The sequence below is a fragment of the Ambystoma mexicanum genome, chromosome 7p, assembly GCF_040938575.1.
Source record: "Ambystoma mexicanum isolate Mex_15411 chromosome 7p, UKY_AmexF1_1, whole genome shotgun sequence".
Lineage (NCBI taxonomy): Eukaryota > Metazoa > Chordata > Amphibia > Caudata > Ambystomatidae > Ambystoma > Ambystoma mexicanum.
Window position 1 is genome coordinate 884119642 of NC_090939.1, and position 23861 is coordinate 884143502.

General features: G+C 43.5%; 1 protein-coding gene across 2 annotated transcripts in view; it reads left to right on the forward strand.

Annotated features, from left to right (window-relative positions):
* The first annotated feature begins 4910 nt into the window (after positions 1 to 4910).
* Positions 4911 to 23861, forward strand: part of GAS6 (growth arrest specific 6) — a 975360-nt gene continuing 956409 nt past the window's right edge. The window contains exons 1-2 of one of the 2 annotated variants that reach the window (XM_069637123.1): positions 4911 to 5140; positions 7137 to 7303. In XM_069637123.1, coding sequence (XP_069493224.1) covers positions 5068 to 5140; positions 7137 to 7303 — 240 coding nt within the window. In that variant the 5' untranslated portion in view covers positions 4911 to 5067. The remainder of the gene's footprint in view (positions 5141 to 7136; positions 7304 to 23861) is intronic. The other variant, XM_069637124.1, reaches the window with a different exon arrangement.

Sequence of the window (23861 nt, forward strand, 5' to 3'; positions counted from 1 at the left end):
CAAATTAAAACGCATCGCGTGTGTGTTTTTCGTTTAGACGCTGCTCGCGTTTGGATTCAGGTGCAGGCATGCTAGGACCCGGCTGGGAGGCAGTTCCCTAGGCCCTCATTTCGTTGGTGGAGCTCTTTCATGAGCATTTCCACTACGTGCTGCTGTCCCCTCTCTTACATTGAAAGGCCATGTTTTCTTGGTTTTGAGCTATTATTCTTTAGTATATATGTATATTATGTGTTTATGGTTCAGAAAGGCTTCTGTTGCAGCGCACAGGCGACATGGCTCAAAGGGAAGGTTAATGGTTTTCCATGCAGAGGACCTGTGTTTGCTGCCGCCATTGGCAGTGTACACATATGGATGTGCATTTATACCTTTATTATTTGTATTGACATGTGTGTATTTATATATTTAAAAATAGATATTTTATGTACTGTTTTAATCGATACTTTCAGCCTATATATTTGCACCAGTTCGCCTATTGAAGAGCCTCATACGCTGCCATTCTGCTGCTTTTTATTTATTTATTTCAGTGCTACTCAGGGCATGGGTGATTTGCCTTCACTGTAGGGGCGATACCCTATTTCGGTTTCAGATTCTGCCTGAGTTCTATTGCGAGGTTAACCCCTCGTCTACTGCTGGTTTTCCACACCCCGCTGGGGTGCGCGGTTTCAGGTATATTGGCTCAGTGTATTCCTCCCTTAAATTTGGCAGTTTTTTTTTTTTTTGTTTACGTGCGGCTGGGGGCAGATGTCAATATTCTCCCTGGAGGGGTACCGTCACCTGCTCGGTGGCAGGTTTTTCCTGTGTGTTTTTTGCTGCGAGGTGGCCCCTCGTATACTGCTGGTTCCACACCCTGCTGTGGTGGTCGGTTTGAGGTACACGTGCTCAGTGTATTCCTCGTTTACAGTCGGCAACTTTGTTGCGTGCTGCATATGGCTGTTGCTGTGCCATAACCTGCTCGGGTTCAGGTTCTGCCTGAGTGCTAATGCGAGGTTACCCCTCGTGTACTGCTGGTTATCACGACCTGCTCGGGCGAGCAGTTGGAGGTGCACTTGCTCAGTGTTTTCCTCCCTTAAGGTTGGCAACTTTGTTTCAGTGCTGCATATGGCAGAGGTCATTGTCTTTCTGAAAGCACGCCATAACCTGCTTGGTTTTCAGGCTTTGCCTGGTTTCTACTGCGAGGAACTCCCTCGTGTACTGCTGGTTGCCACACCCTGCTAGGGTGAGCAGTTGAGACGCACTTACTCAGTGTACTTTGGATAACCACTAGGGTTAAGTGATGACTGGAACACATTTGCATGTTCAGAATGCTCAGTAGCCCGCATAGCTCGGTAAGTATCAGCTTCTATAAGGGCTGGGGGTCCAGACCCCTGTGAGGGCGTACCCCTCTTCTTGGACATGTTATGTATTTATTTATGTATTAAGTACTTTAAAGAAAAGAGTGTGTGGAGGTTGTTGTATACAGACCCATGTGGGAGGTTGTAACTTCCTCTCTAGCCGCTGGTGTTCACCCTCGCCTTTTTAGTTAAAATTCTGTTGCCCTTTACCCTGGTTAGTTTCAGGACAACTCAGTCCTTTCCTTAGGTTTGTTTTCCCGATATCAATTGCTCCACCCAATACCTGTGCTTATTAAGCTGCAGTATTTTCTCCTAACATGTGGAACAAAACAGATTGCGTTATGCCTCTATTGAGTTCTGCAGGGCTTGAAGCTCTCTTTATGGGGGATGTGTTCCCTTACTAATTGTCCCTTTGGACATTCATTATTCTATTGGAACTATTGGTGGAGACGGGGTCAGCTCGAGAGGAACTGTTCAGTTGTGTGGCATGGCAAGTTCAGCAACCAGGTTCTACTTGGAGGAAGTGTTTGGAAACACTTGATGCTATCTAACAGTCGAGTTGCCAAATAATGATTTTATGGCGCCTGCCCAGGGATTTCCCCCCAAGGCTTGGCCTGTGGTTCAGCTAACCGTCTAACAGGTGTTGCTATTTCTCCTCTGCTCGAGGAGTTCAAGCAGGCTTCGGTACCCTCAAGAGCGTTGATTAACCTCTTTCATTGGGTATATATATATATTTATATATATATAGACATATTTTATTTTCTACAGTGCAGAGGATAGAATGGGGTTTTCACATCCGTGCTGACCGTATGGATACAGGTCCCTAATTGGGAAGGGTCTAAATCAGTCTTTTATCCTGCTGAGATCGATAAGTGAACACCTCACACCACACTCTGTTCGTTGTCGTGATAAGCACCACTCGTATACCTGAGGGTCGTAGTACTATATAAGTGATGTTTTGCTATGAACTATGTGCTTGATTTTCCTTCCCCTGACTCCCTTAGTGGCCAGTCAGCCTCTCACGGATTCAGAGACTCAGACCTCAGGGTTTGAGGGGTCTGTGGTCCCAGGTTTATTGCACAACCTTTCATTTACGGGACATTGATATTTATCCCAGAGTTCTTTTCCCCCTCATTCCTTTTTTCGCCATCCCTGGGGGAGATTGCATCATGATACTCGCGCTGAGCATTCCCTCCTGTCAGTTACTTTCCTTTGCGCTAATTCCTGGTATTTCAATAAACTAAGGGGGACCCGTCCACGGTCAAGTTTTTGGTTAAAGTAGAAGCGTGTATTTAGTTTTCCCTTAGCGGTGTACAGCAGGGCTTTAATATGGTCCTGAGGGTAGCCTTCTTCTGGGGTTGCAAGGTTTTTTCCCTTGGATGTGTGGGGAGGGTCCTCCTCCTTTGGGCAATCTCAATATCCCTCGGTGGGATAGTGGGGTCTGGGAGTGATACTAATCTCCCATCAGATTATTATGACTCTCTATCACGATGCGTTCCAGCGTCTCTACATTAACTATCAGAAGGTGTCTGTCAGTGCGATTCCCAGTGGGCTGGGATATATTTTTAGTTACTGACTTGTTTCTCCTGGTCACCTGCAGGGCAGGTGGACCTTTGGGTTTTCACAAGGGTTTGTTTTGCAATACGGTGCCAGCTCAGGGTGCTGTGAGCTTCAGGGATCTTCAAATTAAATGAAATAGAGGTTAGACCTCTTCTGGTGTGCAACTTCAGTTTAACTGCTTAGCGATCGGTTCTTTGCAGTTTCAGTCTTGCTAAGACTTTGGAATATAGGAGTTCTCCTTCGGTTAGTTTTTGATCCTCTAGGGGTTTTATCACCCGGAGAGGAGAGAACAAGGTTCAAGCACCGGGCATATATACAAAGGAGTTTACATATCAATATAATGGGAACGATTGCTTGTAAAATACATTTTTCTCCTTGCAATGTTTGGCCTCTTAGGGGTCAGGTGGGTAAATATCTGCCTTTTGTCATGGTAGCAGAGTCCTTTTCGCGAACGCGGGAGGTCTGTGGGTCTCCGTGCTGACGGTTTGACAGGTTCAGCTTCTCAGGTGTGGCCCCTCTCTCTTCAATTCTGCTTCTGTCTCCAGAAGTCATCCTTCCTCTTACAAATTATTAACATTACTTTTTACTCCCACTTGGTTTTCCCAGTGTAGTTATGGGACATGCTCTGTTGCTATTACAATATCTTCCTTTAACGCATGGGAGGGAGCCCTACAAAACTTTCACCCCTATGGGGTACTTTCTTTATCTCCAGGAGAGCTGGGTGCTTCTTTTCTTTGGTTTGCTATCCAGGTTCCCAAAGAGGGGGTGAGCTTACCTGTTTTAAGGTTTGATTGGACAACAGATGCGTTTTATATCAGAAGGGTTTTTTTTCCTAACCTGTTAAGTATAGGATAGCTTTGTTCAATGTTTTCCCTTCTTTTCACCAGTTGGTTTTGGTGGCTGGTAGGATCGCTGGATTTAGCACATCTTCCTGTTTTTCTTACAGTGGATTTGGCTATGCCTTTGAGTCAGTTATTGGGGCAGCCTAGTCTTGGGCAATTCTCTTGCAGTCAGCTGATTGTTTTAATGAAAGCATTTAAAACATTTCTTTCCTATTATTTTATTACATTGTCTATTGTATTGATTATGTTGTACTAATGGGATGCAAGGGCTTTGAACTTGCATAATATGAGCCTCCTGTCTTGTCATAGAATAACTAATCCCCCACACTAACGTGAGATGGGGGTTTAGATTCTATTAAAGACAAGGAGGCGATTATTATCCCACCCACCCACCCCGGGTATGATATGATGTTATGACACGCATGTACACAGATGTTTTCAGAAAGAACAGTCTTTGGTTTGTTGGTCTTCCCATCCACCCACCCTTCTTGCTTGTTTTACAGCTTCGAGTTGAGATTTTGAGCAGGAGGGTGGCTCACAGCTTCAAGTTATGGAGTGCGTGGTATGAGAGCTTCGCTGGATTTGCCTTCATCGTTTCTCATCTCATCTGTGCAGTGGACGTCTGGTTCAAGACAGCTACAGAAAGAGGGGTTGGGTTTAGAGTAATGGACTTATATAAGGAAGGGTCCCTGCTCATTGGCCTCCTGCAGGGCATGACCTGTCCTCCATGATGGATTGGGGAGTCCCCCCTTGCATTGACATTGAACTCTGTTTAGTTCTGTTTTAAACTTTTTTGTTTGTAAAGTTTTTTTCTTTGCTGCTGTGGTTTCAGAGTAAAGATTAGAATGCATAATAATCGCCTCCTTGTCTTTAATAGAATCTAAACCCCCATCTCACGTTAGTGTGGTGGATTAGTTATTGTTGGTATCTGTTACTGGGATTTACTTTCGCGCTAACTGTATTTTTTAAAAAAAATCCTTTAACACTTGTATAGCAACAAAAAAAAACATCATCCTGTTGCACGAAAGCCATGTGCGGCTCACGCCAAAGCAGCCACTTGTGTTGCCTTTCGTGTATTTTTTATTGGCCCATTCAAACGCCACCAGGGAAAGCGAAAGTGAAATACGTGCTTCCCTGCGGTTTAGCATATGTATGTAAAGTTTATGAGCGATTGGGCAATCCCAGAGAGCAACACCCCCCTGCGCATGAAAGGGCTGGGATGTGCTGGTTCCAGCAGCAGCAGCACTGGAAGAGCAGCTCTGGACTCACAGGAGGAAGAGAGGACGTAGCAGCAGTATCCCCAACTCACCCGGGGCGCTGACAAGCTGAACACAATGCGGGCTTTGAATGCCCTGCTAGGGGCCGCCCTGCTTTCGGTCCTGCTGGTCGCGGACCCCTCACATGGCAGTGAGTATCGACCTTTCCTCCGTGCTTCCAGCCCTTCTCTGCTTGCCGGAGCAATCCGGTGCTAAGCACCAGCACGCATTCGGCGCAGCCCCCGCACGGGGCTCGCCCGTCAGCTCCCCAATTTGTGTACACCTTGGGGACCTGCGCAAAGGACGCTACAGGCGGGAACGAACCCGCGCATTTGGCTCGTCGGGGGAAGAGACCACCAAAGGCGGGTGGCTAGGATTGGGGCGTTGGGAAAGATGGACTGCAGGGAAATAGAGGCGGTGCTGCTTCCTTACCCTTCCGTTTCTACCCCATTTGAAAATATTGATGGTATATTCCCACCTGTCCTCTGGAAGGGAGATTACGCCACGTTCGGCACCAGCAAATCGTACGTTTGTTTTTCAGGTGCACGTTCGTTGGCAAAGGAGCTTGTCCTGAGCTTCGAACCCGAAAAGCCTCGTTGAGCGTTTGCTTTTATCAGCTCGTCCACCCAGCCTCAATGTGAGGGAAAGTACATTCGACTAAGAAAGGGTGGGTCTGGGGGCGGCTGGTATTTTTTATAAACAAAGATGTAAAAAGGTTGAAATGTTCTAGCTTCAAACAATACTTGTACAATAAGTTTCAAAGGCACCCTGGTGAAGGTGAACGCTGCCTTTTATGGGAGCAAGTGGGTCGACCACGTTTTATGGTTTTTTTTTTTTTTACAGTGTGTATTCATATTTACACCTTTCACATTGAATTTTGCGGGCCGCAAGTCGAGGGGACACGCGGGTGAACGCAGCCCAGCCGCCCCCTGCTATTTTAGTGGGGTGACATATGCTAGCTGAGGCAGGAGGCGACGTTGTGCCTCTTTAAACGTGGGCCCGTAAATCAGGGTGACCCTTGAGATCCTCATTCTGGCCGGCAAATTGCCCCTTGTCAAGTGTAAGTTGTTCAGTTAGTTATGGCTGTAAAGATCACAGTCCTACATTTTAAAGGGGGAATAACACTACAAGTACTAACAGTTACAGCCCACACGCTGACCCTCGCTTCGGACTACATTAGAAACTAGCCCCTATAACCCCCCCCTTTTACATTGAATCATGACACACACCATTTTAAGTGGGTGAACGTGAGCCGGAACTGCTTTATTAGGCAGGAGTTAACTTACAGGTGACCAGTGTAAATTAGTCCTGGCTGTAATGCGCGCACCAGTTTTGTATTGTGGTATTTACATTCCTATATTTCTAAAAGGGGAACACAACACTAAGGATACATTACACGAATTGGTAATGACACGTGCTAAAAGTCAAGACTTGCAGAATATCACCTGCAGGTTCTTATTTTTTTTAAACAAATTTGTGATTAATCCACTCGTTGAAAAAAGTGGGCAAGAATTCGTCAACCTCCATGCATATCATTGTTACCGTATGGCAGCGAAGAAAATGCTCTTGTTTCCAAGCAAGTGTTGCGTGCCGGCTGCTATCTGCTAAAAGTGTATGACATTTCTTGCAGGGTTAGAATTAGCTTGGAGCTATTTAGCCCCTGGTTGACTTCACCAAAAAACTACCAGGAGTTACTTTTGGTCCCCCAAGCCAACTGATGCTAGGCAAACATACTTCTGTCATTAAATCTGTGTGTTTGGGAATGGGTATAACTGACTATTAGTACACATCTAGAAGAAATGTAAAACATAATTGGTCATATGTAATTGATAAAGTTATAGTTGGATTTTTTATGTGAGTTCAATTTACGGAAATTCTGTATAACAGCTCCTTGTTCCCAAGAAAGTAGCTCCTGCTTACTGAGTGATTCCAAATACCCAGGAGCTGCTTTTTCAAGCTCCTTGTCACTCCTGCCCTCTTACGTCACTCCCGGTGGTGATGCACATCATATATGTTATTATTCTGATGAATGAGACACTATTAAAGTCAACAGGACTGCTGGTACTAGCCAAGAGTATTTTCTGTTGTATGGTGCATATGACTCAATGTTTGGCACTTAACACTTATTTCTGTCTTCTTGAAAATAGCAATTGTGGTGCCAGCACAGGAGGCTGCACAGTTTCTACGACCCCGGCAGCGAAGGTCCAACCAATTCTTGGAGGAAACCATGCAGGGCCACTTGGAGCGTGAATGCGTGGAGGAGAGGTGCAGTCGAGAGGAGGCTAGGGAGGTATTCGAGAACGAGCCAGAGACGGTAAGATGCGGCAATTCGAGAGGGTAGTGCCTGCACCATCTGGCAAAACAACCTGTTGGTGTTGCAAGCTATGACTAAACAACCTTCAGTTACGAGTTGTATTGTAATTACTTATAATAACTAGAAACTCTACAGGTTTTGCCATGAGGCTCGGCCATTTGAGTACAATCCCAGTGCAGGAATGGGGTTATTTTCTCAAATTTGTTCAGTGCAACTAAAATTGCTGAATTTGTGCCTTTTGAGTAATTGTTTTTGGAAACCACTTAGAATGGTTTTAATAATAATTACGTTATGTCCAACACAATACTTCTATCAGTGCTCCAGATAAGATGTTGAAGTGGGAGTATTTTATTTCCTATTTTTTAAAGATGGGAGTAAAATTATTTTTTAGGGATTAAAAAAGTAGTTCCCAATCGAAGTATTTTATAAGCGAGTACAAATATTTACCTGTAAAATAGAAATGTTTTTATAATAAATACTTCTTTGCACCTAGTTATTCATGCACATTGAAGATACATGTGTACCTCTTCCAATCAGGCAGCAATAATAGTAGTTTCTTCCCGTGGTACTACGTGTGCTACTGGTCCAAACATTTCCATGTAGCTGTTTGGGGTGAAAGCAGGGCTACCATTTCTGATTATTTTCTTAGAGTATTTTTACTCTCCGTTTTTATTTTTATGTAGTATTTACCTATTTTTAGGGAGTAAAAATGGCTGATGCACCGCTTATCTGTAGGGTTGTATATAATGCCTTACATAAATACTTTCGGTCGGTGAGTAGTCATCAAATGGCACACGGTTTATAACTATTAGGGCAGGGCAACTCGCCAGAAAACCACATGTTAGCCTAACATCCCAAATGTGGAGGTATGGTAATGGCAGTGTGCTTAATCAGAGACTGTTACACAGAGTATCAGATAATGTTGCTGTACATTGTGTTGATAAGCCCCTGAAGCATGGGAGAGGAAGCTGCACCCTTGATTTGCATGTTTTGGTTTCATCGAGCTTAGGGACACAATTCTGCATTTATTTTATTTATTTGCATTTATAAAGCGCACAAAAGCCCTCGGGCATCACAGAGCTGTTACAGAAGGCTTACTTAGTTACATAAGTGCTTGCAAAAACATGCATACATACATGTTGCCTAACCCCATGTTGCAGGGCGGCGTACTTAGTTACATAAGTGCTTGCAAAGACATACAGTTTGCTAACCCCATTTTGCAGGGCGGCAGCAGCATACAAATTCATAGTCAGTATAGGTGGCACAAACATGTTGCCCAACCCCATGTTGCAGGACGGCAGCAGCATACAAATTCATAGTCAGTATAGGTGGCACAAACATGTTGCCCAACCCCATGTTGCAGGACGACAGCAGCATACAAATGCATAGTCATTATAGGTGGCACAGACATGTTGCCCAACCCCATGTTGCAGGGCGGCAGCATCATACACATGCATAGAGTCAATATAGGTGGCACAAACATGTTGCCCAACCCCATGTTGCAGGGCAGCAGCAGTATACAAATGCATGGAGTCGGTATAGGTGGTCTCTCGGGCTGTGTCTCAGCTTGCTCTATTAGCCGTGTTGTGCTAGGCATAGTGTGGTAAGAAAGATTGGTAGTGCGTCTCTCCTTTCGATAAGTCTTTTCAATCATTGCCGTTGCAAGTGGCGTACTTTGATGCAGTATGGCCTGGTGCTGTATGTGCGCCCTATCCGTTTGCAACAGTCGTGGATTGGTCACTTGTGTTAGCCATACAACCACTTCCAGTATTAGGAAGTTAGTTGCCTGTGTGCCCAAATAGATTATCCGTTGTTTGTAATGGTGGTGGAGGTTTTGAGGCGAGAGAGGGGGTTAATGGCATCATTTAGAGAAGTAACTAGTAGAGACCAAGTTAATCATACACAATTGGCAAAGCACCCAACAGTAGGGGGCTTTGTCCAACACATAAGTTGTTCATGTATGTATGCTCCCAAATTTGTTTTCTTCCGTTAATAATTTAAACTGATGTGATATAAATCTAAATTAAAGAAGGGGTTCGCGACCTCCAGCAATACAAATGGTAAACCACTTCCATTGTCATTCATTATTTTTGCTGTTTTGTGTAGTTGCATGTTCTAAAAGTAGTAGCTTGTGGGTGCATGGAAGCATATACGCATATACTGCTGTGTATTAAGAGTTGCACTGGAGTCTGATTTCTATTGCTTTTGAGTTGAACATAGCCAAATGGTTATATACTATTCTGATTACCTGACTGAATATTAAAAGGTTGCATGCTTGCATTTGTCATATACTGATTCTGATGAAAAATACTTGGGTGCAGTCATTGCCATGCGACGCAACAAACTCAAACTGTTTCCTGCTGAGAACTATTTTCTGGTTTGAATTAGATAATATGTATTGTCAAAAATTTGAAATAAATTAAACTTGGCAGCACATGTGCACAAGAGGGACCTTAAAGTGTGCCTGCCAAGAATTAACCCCCTGTTAGGGGAAAATAACTATTTGATGCATGTTAAAATAGAGCATGAAATGCTCTGTCACCTTTATCTTTATTTTCACAGACAAACAGTTTGTATTGGTTTCATTCTATCTAAATCCACATGCAACAAACTGCCAACCTTTAGGCAGAAACATAACATTAATTAACTATGTATGCGTGATCCACATCAGTTCTGTGACATACCATACTATGCAATATAAATGACATGGACACATACACATGTATATCCACTAAAGCAACACTTTTTAAATACAGATAACCTACACTGTGTAACATGCACAGGGTTTTTGCCCCATTGCAACATGTGTTCAGTCCCATGTGAACACCTTCTTCAGGAATTAACGCTGTAGTCTCTTGTTAACCTGAGGTAGAAAACAATGAAATGGGTGTATGGATTCTGTAAACCCTACTGCAGTCTGGGACGCAACTCGAGTGTTTCCACAAAGGGGCTCCTTAGATTCTTCTTTTTCAATAGTTGTAACTAAAATGTGTTATTTTCTTAAGTGGAGTATTGCAAATAATAGAAGAAAAAGCAATTAGAGCTAGGGAGTCCCCTTTTTTTAGGGGGCTGTGTGGCTGAGGACCAGGTGTAAACATGTGTATAAAGAAATTCCACTAAGAACAGCTACCCGCCTACACACGTCCTGGGTGTGTCTAGTTGCAACAAGTGCTATCAATCATGTAAGTCAATCGGTCAAAACATGAAAAATAGAGATGAACATATTTTAATTTAAGTATAAAAAACACTCAAAATATTTTATAAAACGACAAAAATGCATTTTGTTTACACGAAACATCACATAAAAAGTACACAATTTATGAAATTCGATATTTTCTAACAAACCAACCCTAACAAGATTATTAAATTGGAACAATATTGTGGGGTTAGTAAGGATGTGAGATAGACATGTTACTATTACATATATCCTCAATTAATCATTCATTTGTCCTTGACTCTGTCGACACAGAAAAATGTGTTTTATACTTATAAATTAAAATATGTTCATCTCTATTTTTCATGTTTTGACCAATTGACTTACATGATTGATAGCACTTGTTGCAACTAGACACATCCAGGACGTGTGTAGGCGGGTAGCTGTTCTTAGTGGCATTTCTTTATACACGTATTGCAAATAATTCCATAATGAATCTCTGCCTGTCTGAGAATTATGGAAATCATTTATCATCTTCAGGGGATGAAAGCTCCTCCTCGTTTGGTTTGTTCAGCTAAACGATTTACATTATCCTTAGCCTATGAGCCCAAATTCATTGTGGAATTATGAGAAGGGCTGTAGCGTTCTTGCCAGGTTGCAGTGGGACCTGAGAAAAAGGTCTGGACTCCCTGGCCCTGTCCAAGTATAGTTTCTTCCAAGCCGCTTTTGGCAGTCACTGTGACTCGGGCGGGGTCTTTTTCAGAAATGTAGACAAGGGTCTCGGGTATTGGTCTTTTCTGTGGTCCATGGGCCTAATCGGGACTTGGAGCAACCTCCCTCAGTACGGGAGATTCATAGGGTGTCGGTTGAGGGTGTGACAGTAAAAGCTAATGATGGCTTGTAAGTCACATTAAAACGAATAGCTCTTCAGCCAGCATATTTATGGAAAATCTTAAGTTTCTATTGTTTCTCTGAGCTTTTTATAATTTAATATTAATAATTGGGGCCTAGTCGTGCTCGAGAGCTCCAACTTCATGTTACATCACTATGCCAGCACCCCAATCATTGTGCAGCCTGTGGTCATGAGGGTGGGGTGCTGTCAGGTGACCACTAGCCACTATTGCCCAGGGAACAAGTCCAGAGTCTTGGGATTTTTTTACTGAAACTTGCAGGCACTCTGTAGAGGTGTCTTCGTAGGCTATATTTCCTTGACCTAAAAAAGCTGTAGAAATCGTAAAGCTTCAACCTTATGGCTTTGCGTGTGCATAGCACAGGCAGAAGACATATATTTTGATGGGGGAACTATGGGACAGGGCTAGAATCCCTTCCCAATCCCAGACTTTTTTATAAGGAATCTCTATGGTCCCTGTCGGATCTTCTAGTATGCAACATCCCTACCCAGGAGCGGCGATACATGAGATCCGAACCTAGCAGAAACAGTGTGCATCTATACGGACTGCGCATGTTGTTGGGATTTGGTTTTAAACATGTTTGAATTTTTTGTTTTACACATTGGTTTAGACTTTCATGTTTTTTCCTGTACGGCTGTAAGATTGCACCTTCTTTCACAGAGTTAGATTTGTTTGCCACTTGAGGTGTATCTATGTTTCCAGAGTCATTCGGTTTTTTTTTTTTTTTTTTTTTTGGACAGGTGAGGTAGGAAGGAATGTGTCCTACAGTGAAAGTTCAGGACTTTTTGGTTTTGGATCGGAGTCGGAGAGCGTGCCTCGACAGGTAGTTGCATAAGCTCAGGGTGGTGCTGGCTGTCAGGGATAAAGAGAGTGCATTTGTTTTAATACAGCAAAAGCTGCGGAGATCGATTCGCATTGTGTTCTGGGCTTATTCGGGGCTTACTGCGGACCTGGCCTTGGAGGGAGGCGGCCTGATAACGATTTGCCCAATCTGTACCTTGTCGGAAACCCCGGCACCGCATATCGGCACCGATATTGGTGCTCTTTATAAAGGTTTTCAAATGTTATAGCTCACTGTTTTAGCCAGACGGACCAACTCGTTTTAAAAAAGCAACACGCTACAAGCGTCATTTCGTGGTGGTATTTTTAAAAAAATAGGTTTATGTATATATTTTTTCTAACTTTCAGTACTGTCTGAATTGGTCCTTTCTTCAGGCCCCTTCATCATATCCACTGACAAAGAAGAGAGCTGTGAAGCCCTGAAAGCCAGCAGCGTGCAAATGTATTTTCCTATTGAAGGCATCCTCCAAAAAATATTTGCATTACAACTGTATGTATACACATCTAGTTACACTAATTCATGAGCAAAGCAGAATACCTGATCAGGCATAAGCCGTTTTTTTTCAAATTAGTTTCTCATATTTGAATAATCAAATGCACTTTGCATGCTCATTTCTTCTCACCATGGAGACAATGGTGGGAGTACTGCATGTGCTTAAACAGCCCTTTTATTCGCTCATTGTGAAAGCCATCCTGTTCTCCTGACCCCTTGAGCAGGAAAAGAGACGTATGGCCGACCACCTGCGGGGAGGTGACTCTCCAACCCCCGTTCTCCTCCCACACGTACTGCTGCATTAAGCAGGCTGCACGCAGTTCAGTGATTGTAAACAGCTGAAGTTGGCACGCCTTTCACAAAGATGCAAGCGCTACGCCCCGAACCTGACACGCCTAATTGTCTCTTGGCTACTGACTCCCTTTTATCCATGTTTTAACGCAGGGGCATTTCGGCAACAAAGATTTCTTTTGTCAAAAGCTCTCGGATAGGGGAGGGACGCCTCCCAGCCCTGCTTTTGTGAAGCACTGGTCAGTTGTGTAATTATAAATCAGAGATGGCTCTCTCAGCCCCTGAATGGACAATGGCCGTTTTCCCTCCCCCCCCCCACTTCTTTGAGGCTGTTGCTGTGAAATGCAGTTTTTGTGTAGGCAAGTGGCCAACAAGGGTTGACACTAATGAACAAGCGACTCGTGCCTGATCAGGTTTTCGCACAAATAAAAGATTGTCTGCTGGCCAGTGGCCGCAAAACGCATATTCAAAGCTTGCAGTGTCTGGAACCTTTTCAGGGACACAAACAACTACAATCTAACGTTTTGTACACATCCTTTCAATTGTATTAGACAATATGGATGTGCTCTGATCGGGTGGTTTGAGAAGGGTGCCCTGGCTAGGCAGAGAATGTTCAGGGGACGAGCATTGATTCGATGTCCGTGCTCCAGTACAGAGTTGCTGCTTGCCTCCTGTAATCCAGGTGCAGAAAGGTCCTGTTAGGCAGAATCATATGCAGTACCCTTTGGGAACACCACACACAATAATGACTACCAAGTGCTTGGTACAAGCCTGTACTACACAGTAAAGTGGTAGCGATGGCTGAGCAGCCAGACTTATCTCAAGCTTAAAGTGAGCAGTATCAGAAGTTACAAAAAGGACAGTAATTACTATGGTTCAAACAAACACTGACTCAAGGTTTCTGAGTAAAAGAATATACATTTTTTTACACCATCATTTGTAAAACAGTTCACTAATATAAAGTAGCAGAAAATCACAATCCTAATATACTACACAACCCCCCCAATCAATTCTGGACAAGTTAAGCTCAAGTGTGAGCAAAATGGCACTCCAGCAATTTAAAAAGGGAGGGAAAGACAAGGTTATACAAAATCAAACCGCACAAACAAGTAAATAGGCAGGGCAATCTAGAAAAGGCTTACTACAACTAGGATTCAAATCAATAGGCCTGGGTCAATCTTAATGTGTCAGAGTCTTGGCAGAGGATCACACAGTTCAGAGTAGTTTGCGGTTAAGTCTTTGCCAAGAGTTCGAAACGAAGTTGGTCGAAGGAAATGTTATTTAAAAGTGTAGAGAATGACAAGCCCTCGGATTGGCGAAAGATTTAAAACACTTTCACCGCGGTCAGACGGAACGAACGACCAGGTTTGAACAGTACTTTACAAGAATGCTCTAGCTGAGGTAGAAGTTCCTGGCAGACCCTGCAGGCTCAGGGTTCCTGATGCGACTGTCGGACTGACACGAAGGAGGGAAGACTGGAGGGCCCTGCACTGCCCAGGGAAGAAACCAGCAGCAGAGCAAAGCAACTAATAAAAGGTGCGCTCCTTAAAACCCAAACGGGTCCGGCCCTCCTGGCTATCCGGTTCACTGCAGCGGTGCACAGCAAATTTGACCAGGCGATGGAGGCTTTGCTTGGTGTTTGGCGAACTGGTTGGTCCCACCAGCTCAAGGGAAGAAGATTCCTTGCAGATCTTCTCTGTCGTCGAAGTGTAGGAGATTCGGACCCACAGCAGGGCTTCACCGGGAGGTTCAGTAGTGGCAGCAGTCTTCTTCCTTCACCTTCTCTTCAGTTCTCTCGATCCAGTGGCGACTCTCTCTTCCAAGACCTAGAGACCTGCTTTTTATGCAGTTTTCCCCCATTCACACAGCCTGGCTGTCAGTCACACAGCAGGGTGACTGTCCTGGCAGGACAGTCACCTAGCCAATCAAACAAGAGTGCGACTTGGGTCTCCAAGGAGACCCTGTGCAGGAGGCTTAACCCCTCCCTCACATCCTGTCTTCCTAGACTCTCAGGCGACTAAGGAGGGCTTGTGTGCAGAAACCCGCCCAAGGGAGGCGAACAAAGGAACCAAACTTGGTTTGGCGCGCAGAGTAAAACACGAGAAAGACCTTTACAAACAGAAATGGCGAATAAACCCAGCCGGAACCAAATAAAAGTAAATGGGGTCCAGCGGATTTAAGTTCGAGGCTACTAGCATAGCCTAAAACAGTACCAAGGCTATTTTCATAGACCACGGTAGGAAAAATATGGTAGATACCACTGCCACCAGCCAAATCTTGGAGAAAGGGGAACAAAATAATGTTCCATGAGAAACAAACAGACAAAAAGGGATAACTATTAACCCTTCCAGTACTCTATGGAAGATAGTTTGTACTGGGTCTAGTAAAGTCAATGGCAACTTTACATGTCCTGGGAGACAGTAGTCAGTCTCAGAAAATTGAGTTTAAAGTGGGAAGTCTAAAAAGACAACACTTTGTCACTGCACTAAAGGTGCTGTGTGACACACAGTACAAAGATGATGCCTATGGAGTAGGTGAGGCTCCAAAGTCTATGAACACAAAACATGTAAAACGCACAGCAAAACACATGTAAGAGTGGGAAAAAAGGCTCACACTGTTACCAGGTGGGGGAAAAAAAATCCTAGAAATCCAGCAAAGCGGCTGAGGGACTCAGTAGGTAAGGTAAATTAGCCATTCTGGAGAATTCTCCCTAACGGGTCCGAATTTTGGCATGGCTCCCCAGTGAGTGACTTATTGCAGCTATACAGGGAGATCGAAAGCAGGGATTTTGATCAAACCTACGCTTAGGAAGTGGACTTATTAACATCATTCTACAACGTCTTTGTTACACTGTTGTGCTATTCTCGCTGATATTTTTAACTGAATGCTTATTTCCAGAATGTTGTTTTCTCTTTCCAGTTACATTTGAACCTGTGATACTGGCCTGTAATGCTAAATTCCCCACAGCTTGGGTCTAAATTGTATTTGGCCAGTGGGCCTACATGCAAGACTGCATTTGTGAACATTGCTCCAACTTTAAAATACGCTGCCATTCCACACACGTTACACCTTAAAAATAGTAACTATGCCCTCCCTTCCCCAAAAGAAACCAGGAAGAAATGGATCTGTAGTTTGCTGTTATAGAGTTAGATTGCAATCGATCTGAGTTATATCCAGGTCACCCACTTCGCTTCCAGATCCAGCTAATAAATTCTTTCCAGGTGACCCAAATCTCTTCCGGATCACCAATTATTATTTTTCTCCGCATAGTGGTTACTATTTCTGGAATATGTTTCAGGGTGACCTATGTGGGGGTTGGCTTAACTGCTGTCACATTGACAGGCCAGTTACCTGGGCCCCCTGAGTCTGTCCATGAATCCCATGGCTTTTCTCCTGGTGGGCATGATGGTGACCTGTAACCAATACTTTCTTAACTAGTATTTGGGAATCCATGTGAGTCAGCCTACAGGTTTAGGTGGGTGTCGTCAAGCAGACAGCGTGGAAAATCACAATAAGGGAACTCCTGAGCCTCTGGTGGGCTTTATCTTAGTAGCCCTTAACTGGCCCCCATCTACGCCATTTCTTGGCTGGTTCTGTTTCTCTTTGCACTCTGCCCGTCAATCTTCTTGTCTTTCTAACACCTCTCCACTTCTTAGGCTGTCCCTGCTTGAATTTACTGCTCAGCTGATCTGGCATAAAGGAAAGAAAACATGTGCATAACCTGGTTAAGTGTTTTGCTGAGAGTGGCTGGGCCCTTTTAAGTTCCCTGTTAGAGAGCAGGCCATGCTGCCAGTTTTTACTGGCAAGATTATGCATGATAATCCTTGTTACTCGTTTCCACTGCTCTCGTCCCAGTCCTTAGGGAGTGAGGGCTCCCTGTTCACCAGACAGGAGCCAACAAAGTAGTTGAAGGGACTATAATACCCCACTCCTCCTTGTACTTTGCCTGATAGTTTAATATTTCCATACAGGGAGGCAGAAGAACCCAGGAGGGAAAGGTAGGTGGGGTGTAAGAACTGTGAAGATACTGCTGGACCAGGAGTAATGAGGATTATCATACATAATTTTTGATAGATTACCTCCCATCCCCCTTTAGCTAATCCGAGTCCCTACTAAGTGAATGCATAGCAAGCAGTGTCTTTTATTTTATACTTCTGCTGAGTTTCAAGAAACCTGGTACTGAAGTGTGCGGCTCTAAGTTCCTGCATGTGTTCAATTGCTGATCTAGAACCCGAGGGCGAATCAATTAATGATAGCACATCAGTGCAACTATGGAATGCACATTTTCTAATGCACACTGTTCTATAGTTGTAGATCTAGCATGAGTCGGGTAGCTCAGCCTGTGGTGAGTAAGATTGTAGAGGGATTAAAGTGGCTCTGTCACCCTCAGAATAATGAAAAACACCACTTTTACCCATATCGCCGCAAACCAGATGACAGTTCCCCTGCATTACTACCAGGTTGATGATCCAAGTAAACGGTCTCCATTATTCAGTCAATGACCCTTACCCATAAACAGCCCAATTGCCAACCATTGTAGCAGTAATGGGTAGGACATATCATAATCTGCAATGTACTCAGTACGTGCCTAAGCATGAGTGCCATGGGCCTGCCACCTGGTGGCACAGAAATCTGTCGCTATGAACACTAAATCAAAGTTTATTTTAATGTGTAACAAGGATGCTTCAGATGTGTGAGTGTTACCTTTTGAGTGCATCACAATCTCTTTGGCACGGCAACGCCATACCCCATTCTTCCCAAGTCAAGCAGTAATATAACCATACAGAAAAATGGTTATGAGGTATTATATCAATACCCCTAGGCGTAACTGGGGCATTGACCATGACCAAATCTACATAAGCAGAGAGGTTAACTAACCCAATGCATAGCTGCAAGTTCTTTGGTATTCCCATACAAATACAAAAATACAGGTAGCGAGCCAGAAGAGCCAAAACAAAAGCCTAGAAATTCAGTACTTGGCTTGTCGCACCCTTCCTTGAAGCAACAATGAAAGGGGGTGCTTATGCCCCCCCACTGCTGATCAACAATTTGTGTCCAGTACGTTGAGTGATTTCAAGCCTTAGCATGACTAATCGCTTATTAGGTGTGCAATCTTGTTTTAGAATGGCCCTCCAGGCCTCAAACTGTCAAACCACCCCTGGAGAGGGAACATACATTTATACAGCTAAAAATATATTTGAAAACACCATGTCTAGAAGGCAAGAGTGACATAACGAGTATTCATCACTGGAAGCCAGGAGAGACAGTGAAATCTTTATTATGATCCTGATGGCACGCCTTTGTGGAAGGAGTTTAAAACATGGGGCCTGGTTCACAGAGCGTGTGGCTGTGGGATTGCGCCATTATAAAACGCTTCTGTAAATCGGGTCCATGGTTTGCTAGAGGTCTCTCTCTGTCAATTCTACAAACGTGCACGTAATTAAGGATTTGTAAAAATACAACCCATGTCATATTTTGGATCTCATTTTAAATTAAGATTCCCTGGCTACCGTAAGAAGAAATATGTTAACAATGTACACGTCTACAACAGTGAGACTTCTGTAGGAATTCAAACTTCATTTTCTTCCGTCGTGTAATGGCCTACAACAGCTTGGCGCATGGGAGGAATTTAGAATGACCCCTCCCAACAGTCTGCAAAAGCTTTTTCCTTGTTTCATCTGGGTGTCAATCAGACTTTTAGGACATCTGGAAAAAGGTTTTTTGGTTGGCTCGGATCAATTAAAAAAATGTTTTACTCCCAGGAGCAGTGAGACTCATAAGCAAAGGATTACTCACAAATGGTGTTCGATTTATGTGAATGAAGGCTACATGCAAACACACGCTGTATGTCCAATCCGCCCTCCTCACCCCTCCCCCCCCCGTTTGCGGGCAGAAGCCCTATTTATTTTGGATGTAATATTGTGTTGTACCTATAGGTGACTTGTATGTTGATATGAATACCTTGCATAATGGACCCGTGAATTCCCATCCCTCCCACATTGTAGGTGTCGTTCTCATTTACCTGGGCTAAGAGGATAGCTTGTATGCAACGGTTGAAGGCCATGGTAACCTTGGCCAAGCCTGGGTTTCTGCACATTTCACAGCTGCATTCGGTGTATCTGGAGTGATCAGCAGTGGCGGCTGCCAAGGCAAACATGTTGGCTGTTATTGAACTATTGATTCCTGCAGACTATGCCTGATTTAAAACAAAAAAATATATATATCTTTTGGCACATGGAAAGCAACACCAATCCAGCTGCTTTGTTGTGATCAGATCACTTCTCTATGCTGAATGGCTTTATGATTCTCCACATTTTGCAGGACCTCCTACTGGAATGGGGAGGATGCAGAGAATGTCCTGCTTTCTATGCTTTACTCTTTCAGTCTGTGCCTTATTTATCGCCCTGCATCTGTCCCCTTTGGAATGAGGCTGAAGCTAGTAGAAAATCCTTTGGGTATCACTGTTACCTAGCAGCACATTGGGAATACCCTCACATGACCAACATTCCTCGACACCCTTACAAGGCCTTCTTGCTTCTTAGTTTGTGAGGTCAGATGGCTCAATATCATCTGGACATCATGACTTTTGACCCAGGCTTTAATTTAAAAATGACGTAACAGGTTTGTTAATTTGGCTGGCTGGAAGCACATGAACAAATACACTGGTTTGTTAACTGGAACCTAGGACTGGAAAAATGGTGGCCCGATTACATAGAACCATCTGGCTACCCAATTTGTAACCATCAATAAAAAACGAAACACATGCTTCTCAGCTACTTCCAGGTAGGGCTGAATGTATCACTGGCCTAGGGATACCTGCTCAAATAATGCAATATGATTACTGCTGATGCCTTCACAATGTTGTCAGTGAGGGCATACAATGCCATGGGGTGAGCCAGGGAAGTTACCCCGTAGATGGCGAGTGCTCCAGGAGCGGGCAATCAAGGTGGTTGGTGCAATAGAGGAGGTATACATGGGCTCTGGGCTACAGGTTCTGTGACGAGCATAACCATCTGGCTGGATTCGCCAGATATTTGGCAAGGAAGGTTGGGATTGCTCATTGTATAGGGTATTTGACCATGCAAGGAATGTGTAGTATAGATCGTATCTCGAGGGTAGGGGGAAACAAAGAATAGTATTAAGAACAGTGTGTATGTTTTAATGTGGTGCATGACTACCATTTTAAAGCAATCCAATTTTGAAGTAAATGTTTTTAATTTCGAAAAATGTGAGTCGCCAGAGTTACATACATTACTGTTTGTTTTGCGTACCTGCCACCAAAAAAATGCATGAAACAAATGTACAAGTCTGAAAACTATTTCCTATGTAAAATGTTACATTTATACAGTAAAATAAGTGGTGAGATTACTAAACCCTTTTTACATATGAAACTTCACATGTATGATAGTACTTCAATATGTTTCTATCAAACTTATTTCTGGCATTCATCAGGGAGAAAACTAATATGACCTAGTTTTTGGTGTGCAGCTCTTCCTATTATTTACAAGAGAGAACTCATTGTTCAATATGAGTAGACATTGTTACTGATATACTTATGACGAGCTTGTAATATAAATGTTAATATGATATAAAATGAATGATCTAATGTTTGACCTGGGATGTTAAGGGCTCAAACTGTCCAAAAAAATGGAAGAACGTGATGGCAAGGATTTGGAGAACAAGGGCTGATGTAGTATTTCTACAGGCAACGCACTTGCTAGATGAGACTAAAAAACATTTAACTAATGCAAGATACTCACGTGAGTTGTCAAATTGGCACTCTTCAAAATCAAGAGGAGTTAGCGTTTTGTTTAGAAAGGGCTTGCACTTCAAAATTGAAAAAGTGGCTGTGGATGGTGAAGGCAGAATGATCTTTGTGGATATACTTTATGGTGATAAGGTGTTTTGTGTGTATGTTCCGTGTCCACCTAGCAAGCCTTTTTTTTTTAGGGGATCACTAAATTGTTATAGGATATGCATGGAGAGACATTTGTATTAGGTGGGGATTTGTAATGTGTTCTCAACCTTGGTATTGACCGACTGCGGAAGTGCACTGTAGAAGTGTGTCTGTGGAGTCTACCGTTCCTCCTGGCCCCTCCGGACTACAGGACTACTGTCGCCGTTTACTTTGTGGACAAACCTGATACGCTCTAGGAAATACACCCATGAACTAATCTGGGCTGTATCCGTAATGTGGACCATCACAACATCATATAGCTATTAACTGCGTGATTTTACTTGTTTTTTACCTAGGTCCCGGACACTTTTTCACGCAACTTCCTCAAAAAGGAGCGCGCGCACTAGCGCATGCGTACTGCGGAAGTGCACTGTAGAAGTGTGTCTGTGCGCTGTGCACCTGGTAATTTTAAAATCATTTACGGTTCATGGTTTATTTGTTTCTTTTTTTGTTATTGATTAGTACCACTCATATTGTCGTAATTTATGCCAAAAAAAAAAAAAAAACGCAGTCATTGTCTCTTTACTTCTCCTGCGTTCTTCAGTTTCGTGGTACTAGCTCACTGATCTATTGCCACTGTGGTACAATCTAGTTGTCTAACTGTCCACAGGATTGTACACGTGTGTGCCCATATAGTAGACCATCTTAAGGTACCTCAGAGTACCTAACCGCGTAGTGTTGCGCATTTGTTTGGTAGGAAGCGCGGGGTGGCACCCTGTAACACCTTGCAGTCGCGGTGCTCACAGTGTTCATGACCACGCTGTACCAATCGAAAGCGACCTGTGCGTAAGGGCGAAGCATTGCTGTATGTCATTCTTATTGCTATCATTGCTTTATTTGTACAACACAGGTACCCCTTGTGTGAAAGATATATAAATATACACATATAACACGCGTAACGTTTTACAATTGTTTTATGACTGTTATTGACAGAGTGGAAGGTCATTTTTAATATTGTTCGTATAGGAGATCCAAGAACAATCGTGTATGTAGCACATATGCGTGTACCGGCTCGCCACCTGTGCTATCTGTACTGCCTATACTGTTAATGGTAGTTATTGGTAGCTTGAAGAACAATCGTGTATGCAGCACATATGCGTGTACCGGCTCGCCACCTGTGCTATCTGTACTGCCTATGCTGTTAATGGTAGTTATTGGTAGCTTGCAGTAGCTAGTAGCTAGTGGTAGATGGAGTGTTTGTCAAAGTTGTTTCTCTGTCCCCTCTTCTTGCCGCTCCTTGATTTCATCTACGTGTCTATCTACACCCTTGACGTTCTCTAATCCATACACGTGTCAGTTGTGTGCCTACCCACATCCCACGATCGCCCTAACCCACACCATAGTCTGCTCTTGTTTGGGAGATGGACGATTATGAGCGGGAGATCACTGTGCACAAAAACCTTAGAAATGGAAGGATATGTATTCCGAAAATTATATCCAACCCTAAGAAAGTGTTACCAATGTGTAAACAAATTCCAGAATACTATAGTAAAAAGCATACACACCTATGGATGTCATCACTATCGAATCCGTAAAGGACACTCTTATTATGGAATTGACATCTGATCTAGGTTGTGTGTGTGTTTGTTTGTTTATTACATTTATAAAGCGCACCAGACCCAGGAGTAGCAGGAGTGAGTGCCAAACTGCTAAGTGACATGCTATGTTGCCCAGACGCTACTACCCCTACCACGAACAATGTCGTGTGTAGTGGGTCTATTGATATTGAGCAAATATCTAACGATGCACCTCGAGATAAAAGAACTACTATTCTCAATCCTATTGCCAAAAATGTTACACCTACACGAGATGTTAATGTGAATGTTGCTCGCATGCACGAGCTTAACCCCACTAAAGCTTTAGTCCATGACATCACATTGATGGGCGCAAAATCCCTCATTGACCTAGCTGCCTCTGCCATGGATGATCCTGAGGTAGAATACATGGGTCTTGACCCTGATCAATCCTTAATGGAGGTTGTATTCACTCCTATGTATTTTACACCACCTAACAAACCATGTAGTACATCAGGCAACGCTAACCATCTATCCCCTCTCAGCACAAATATAACTCCAGCCAAGGTTGAGTGTCCAGAGCAAGTGGTCTCCTTTTTCCCAATTTATCCTACAGATATTAAGTCTAATTCCATTTTTCACTTCTCCGTGACAAAGCCCAGTCACAAGCAAAATATTACCTAGCCGAAAAGTCCAAACGATACAAGTATGAACTCCGATGACATGTTCTACGCCCTTGAGAATTTACTGACACAGTTTATCTCTAAATGTGAAAATCTGGAAAAGAAGATCAACATTCAGTCATTGATAATACATTAGAACATGCGCAGGTGCTGCCATATGGCATGTAATGGCCCTTCCGGGCCCTATCGCTGCACCCGGTGACAAAAAAATATAAGAAAAAAAGCCAGAACATACTTGCCAGCCCCAGTTCATCATCCACTTATGTACCGTAATAGTAAATCCAGCAAACGACTGAAAAACTGCAAATCTATGAATGTCCTGATAAACGCTAGTAGTGGGCAAAGTACCAGACTAGTTGCTGACTCTTTGCATCCTAATGTTGTAATAATAAGTTCACCACTGGATTATTCATTTGTTGTTGTTGAAAATGCCGCCAATCTGGATATAGTTACACCTGGTAATTTAGTTACCACTAATACTACTAATAAATTCATTAAAATGCAAAAGAAAAAAGTCTCTAAAGGAAAGTTATCTAAACAAGTAGTCTGTACTAACAAAGACCCTAGCAACCAACTGACCCTTCCGGCAGTTTGGGCACAGCCTAACAGTAGGTTGGTTGAACTTGCAACATCACAAACTGGAAGTTGCTTTGAAGGGTTAAGAAAGATGGTACCCGCCCTTCAACTGGTGCAACTGTATCGGGAATCTCTTCCC